General features: G+C 38.6%; 1 protein-coding gene across 3 annotated transcripts in view; it reads left to right on the forward strand.

Moving 5' to 3' along the window:
* Positions 1-19: 19 nt before the first annotated feature.
* Positions 20-4,836, forward strand: part of GTF2H3 (general transcription factor IIH subunit 3) — a 7,058-nt gene continuing 2,241 nt past the window's right edge. Inside the window, exons 1-8 of one of the 3 annotated variants that reach the window (XM_026058797.1) lie at positions 20-210; positions 576-685; positions 1,259-1,422; positions 1,686-1,748; positions 2,072-2,101; positions 3,526-3,554; positions 3,640-3,714; positions 4,237-4,290. In XM_026058797.1, the coding sequence (XP_025914582.1) occupies positions 609-685; positions 1,259-1,422; positions 1,686-1,748; positions 2,072-2,101; positions 3,526-3,554; positions 3,640-3,714; positions 4,237-4,290 (492 nt within the window). In that variant the 5' untranslated portion in view covers positions 20-210; positions 576-608. The remainder of the gene's footprint in view (positions 211-575; positions 686-1,258; positions 1,423-1,685; positions 1,749-2,071; positions 2,102-3,525; positions 3,555-3,639; positions 3,715-4,236; positions 4,291-4,836) is intronic. The other 2 variants (XM_026058795.1, XM_026058796.1) reach the window with 2 other exon arrangements.

The raw sequence follows: 4,836 nt of genomic DNA on the forward strand, positions 1-4,836 counted from the left end.
CGGCGTTGGCGTTGGCGTTGGCGTTGGCGTTGGCGTTGGCGTTGGCGTTGGCGTTGGCGTTGGCGTTTCCCCTCCCCCGGGGCCCGCGGTGTTTCCCCGGCGTGACGCCGCCGTGCGCTCTGTCTTTCAGATGACGAGCTGAGCCTGCTGGTCATCGTCGTTGACACCAACCCGATCTGGTGGGGGAAGAGGGCGCTGGCAGAAGCTGAGGTACCGCTTCCGGCGGCCCGGCCGCGCGGTCCCTGAGGAGGGAGCGTCCGTCAGCCGGGCGCTGTTGCTTAGGGAGCTGCCGGCAGCCGCGGTCGCGCGCTGCTTCCCGAGCTGGGCTCGTACGGGCTGAGAGGATTGATACAACATGCGTGAGAACGCTCTTAAAACACCTACTCCGTCTCCTGTACTGTTTGAACCTTTTTTTTCTTCCTAAATGCTTCCTATTAAGTAATGAATCTCCTTCTGCTTCCTAAAAATTCAAGTTCTTTTCACTTTTCAGTTATTTAAATTCAGATTCCTTCTCGGCTGCTTACCTTTGAGCACTATTGCGCTTTATCTGCTTTCCTTTTGCTTCTGTTTTCCAGCAGTTCACCCTGTCAAAATGCCTGGATGCGGTGATGGTCCTGGGAAATTCGCACTTGTTTATGAACCGTACCAACAGGCTGGCTGTCATAGCGAGTCACACACAAGAAAGGTGTAGTTGCTTCTTACCGGTGTACAAATTTAAAGCGCTCTTTCCTATGGCTCTCTCCTGAAGTCCTTGTTGGATTGTAGTTTATTATTGAAATCAAGTTTAGAATGTGTAACTTATCATTCTCTTAGAAATAGAAATGAATTAAAACAATGGGAAAGAAATAAAATGTTTTTTACTTAAGCAACAAATAAAATATATTTATATTGAAGGGGGGGAGACATGTAGTGAGACGGACAACAGAAGTGGTGAAATTTTCCTATTTAGTGGGTTCTCTCCCCCCCTTCTTCCCCCCTCAGTTATTCATGAGTCTCAGGAGCAAGTGATCTAGCCCTCAGTACAGGCACGGTGGCTGTTTACTAATTTTCATAAACTGTGTCTTGAAGGGAAAAGAGTGAATGTGGGCATTACTCCATTTTGGTTTTGAAGACTGCCTGGCTTATGTAGTCTCTTTAAAGTATTGAAATTATTGGAAGCTATGCTTTTGAGTATTGCTGTCTACAGCTGGTTAATTAATTTATTTTTTTCCTTATAAGCATATTGGCAAAATATTAATACTTTGTTCTTCTCTTTCAGTCGTTTCTTGTACCCTGGGAAGCACTGGACTTTTGCAGATCTCTTTGGAGATGGTGGTAGTTTTGTGGAATCTAATTGCTCTGGCAGCAAAGATGGGAAATATGAATTGTTAACGACAATAAACGATGCAATTACAGAGGAAATTAAAGACCTCATGACAAAAAGTAAGGAAAAGATAATTCTAGGTTTAATATGCAGAATTAAAAAATATTGAGGCTTTCGAGGAGTTGCTGGAATTTCCTTTGGGTGGGGCCCTATTTTGATCCGAATTTTAATATGTTTAGATAAGATTATACTTGATGCTTTTGGGATCTCTGCACTAATACTGTTTGCCAAAGATAGAACTCAAATGCAGTATTTAGTGTGGTCAGGTTCAACAACTGATTTCATATATAAAGTAACTTCTGCAATTTTTCTTGTATTGCAGCTGACATGAGGGGCCAGCAAACAGAAACTCTGTTAGCAGGATCACTTGCTAAAGCACTTTGTTGTATCCTTTTAATGACTGAATTTTCAAAGCCTTTATCGCTATCTATTTTTTAAGACTATTTTTTATAATATTGATTATGCTTCATTATAGGCTTTACTGTTACTGTTCTGTAATAATATTCAAAGCAGGGATGTTTCCTSTCTAAAATTATGATTCGTCTAATAACTGGATCGTGCTTACTAAAATTTGTGTTGGCTAAGGTGGTGAACACATTGTACAGATACTGAATTTACTTTCTGTTTCATTAATTTTTGGAAATGTTACATCTGCTTCTTGGGCATTTTAAGAAGAGAATGTTGATTCCTTAATGTTAACTAATGTAGATATTAACAAGATGAGCAAAGAGATAAAAGGTAATACCTTTTCTCTTGTTCTGAGTAATTACATAAATATTTGAATTGGAAGGACAGGAAAAAATATATGCATATGTATATACATACAAGTAAACATGCATATATTTTGATAACTCCTTTACCAAATCAGCAATAATAGGTAAAGGTTTGTCCTGGTCATTTCAAGTTGCCCAATTTGAGCTGGCTCTGGGTGGATTAGAAATAAGGGATTTGTTTTGGCATTTATGGAAGTGAGGCAGAAAGCAAGAGAATCTTAAAATTTGGGGGGAAAATCTTAGAACTTCAAAATAAAACACACAAACATGATTCTAAAAAGACACAAATCCACAAATTGAGCTTCCACAAATTAGAGCCCAGTTTTAAATGTTTTCCAAGGTTCAGCCAAAAGGACCACGGTACTCTGCCTCAGGTGTTTCAATGTCTTCCATATTGAACAATTTTAAAAAAAGATTGTTATCTCAGCTGGGGATAAAACACCTAAAACAGGAAGGGGGTTAAACATCCATTGTTGAAAACTATCTAACTATTAGGAGAACTATCAATTCTTGGGGGAATTAAAATACTGCTGTAATACTTGCAAACTTTTAGTGCTGTGAGATTTAACAATACAAATCATTCTTCTGTATAGCCGTTTTCTTTTTCTGAAACTTTAGAATCATAGGATAATTTATTTTGGAAGGGACATCAGAAGTCTCTATTCCAGACTCCTGTTCAAAGCACAGACAGCTATGAGGTCAATCCAGGTTACTCAGGGCTTTAAAATAGAAATAATGAAAATACTAAACAACTTAGTGTTTATAATATTACTTTTGATAGAATTAGTCCATGTTCTTATTCTAGTTTTCTGTTGTATGTGGGTGAAGAGTAAAATTGGAATCTCCTCAGAACAAGTAAAGGTTGCAAAGAACTTCTTGAAAGTTGCGTGAAGCACAAATCCCCTTCCAAAGGGACCACCTGCAGAGTTGGGATGATAGTTTAACTTCTTATTCAGTCTCAGTCTTTCTCTTGTGACTTCTGTAATCAGGAAAAGTGCTACTTGTGCAGATGGGTTTGCAAGGTGGAGACTGGACTAGAATCAGCTACACATTTCAGATCACTTTAATCAGTGAGAATTACCTTGTTATACTTGCGATATATGTTTGAACCAGTGAGCTGGTAATGAACAATTTTAAAATTTCTTTCCTGTTCAATATCCAATTGCTTTTGGATAATAAATGAGATGGTATCCACTTTTATAGCAAATCTGAATTAGCCCACAGATACCTGTCAAGTATTTTTGCTTCTCTTAATGTCACTGAGAATATAAAACAGTCTCATACATCTATTTTAACCAAGGTATTAGCTCGTGCTACCTAATTACAAGGGCAAGCTACAAGGGGTAGAAACAATGTGCTTATGCATTTCTCTTTCTTTTCAATGCTTAGGCAATCAAGAAATTAAATCAAGAATTCTGGTAAGAGCTTTTGTCCTCAGTTTTCTTTGAGTTTTGAACTACAGCGATATTATGTAGACTAACGAGTTTGATTTGCTTTACTTAGGTCATAAAAGCTGCAGAAGACAGCGCACTGCAATATATGAATTTCATGAATGTGATCTTTGCAGCACAGAAACAGGTGAAGCTGGCATTTTATGTACTATATGATATATACTATCTTTTATTAATGTATAAATGTAACAAAATTGTTCATTTCTCTTATGATTGTGATCTGGTTAAAGACTTCTTGAAGGTTGTGAAGCCTGTCACGGCCAGGGTGAAAGGCAGGAATTTGAAAAACAGACCTAGATCACTACATTTGAACATAAAAGGTCTAGCAGGCCAGTTAAAGATTACTATGGAAGTACAGACAGTAATTTTTCCCCCCCTCCCCCCCATCCTTGTAGGTAATGTGCAAGGTACCTTTCCTGATAGATCTTTTATTGCCATGTATTAGAAAGTGGAGGCTGAAAATTTGGATTTGTGTACTGCTCAAGGAAGAGAGCTTCCCTGTGGCTGTGGTGGGCCTGCAGCCTTGAAAATGTGTGCATGCGTAGGTGGAGTGTGTTTGTAGCTGAAACAGATCAAGACAATAACATTGAGGTTACACTGGTCCTAGCTGAATTTCTGTTTTTCATGAGTTTCACCTTTTTGGTTACAGAGTATTTTGATTGATGCCTGTGTCTTGGACTCTGATTCAGGTCTTTTGCAACAGGTACGGACTTCTTATTTGTTATTTACAATAGTTCTTAGATATTTGATGATAGATAGTTCAACGTGTTTAAGGCTCTCTTCTTTTTGTAGCCTTGTCTTGAAAGGGAGGGTCTTTCCTGCACCATTTTATGGGACAACATCTAGGTGTTCTTGCACATTGGCAAGATCCTTTCTCTTCCTTTAATCACGTATTTTTCATAAAAATCTGTTTGCCCTTTTATTGTAACATAAACCTGTATCGTTTGGTTTTTCTTTGACGTGATTACTATGAATTGTTGCCCTCTTCATAGGGCTAAATATATTTCACAGCAACACGCTTGAGTATGTCTGTGTTGGTCAAGAATCATAATGTAGAATAATACAGTAAACACTGCGAGCTTACCAGGATATGGAACAAGACTTGGAGATGCTGATTTTCAAAGCTCTCCATGACGGAGGAGGAAGATTTATCAATGTAAGAGTCATGTGCGTAGATTAACAAAATCCTAAAAATGTTTAAGTATCCCAGAGACTGAGCTAGGAGGTGAGCTACTCCGATTAATGAGAA

Source organism: Apteryx rowi, unplaced genomic scaffold, assembly GCF_003343035.1.
Source record: "Apteryx rowi isolate R43461 unplaced genomic scaffold, aptRow1 scaffold_15, whole genome shotgun sequence".
Lineage (NCBI taxonomy): Eukaryota > Metazoa > Chordata > Aves > Apterygiformes > Apterygidae > Apteryx > Apteryx rowi.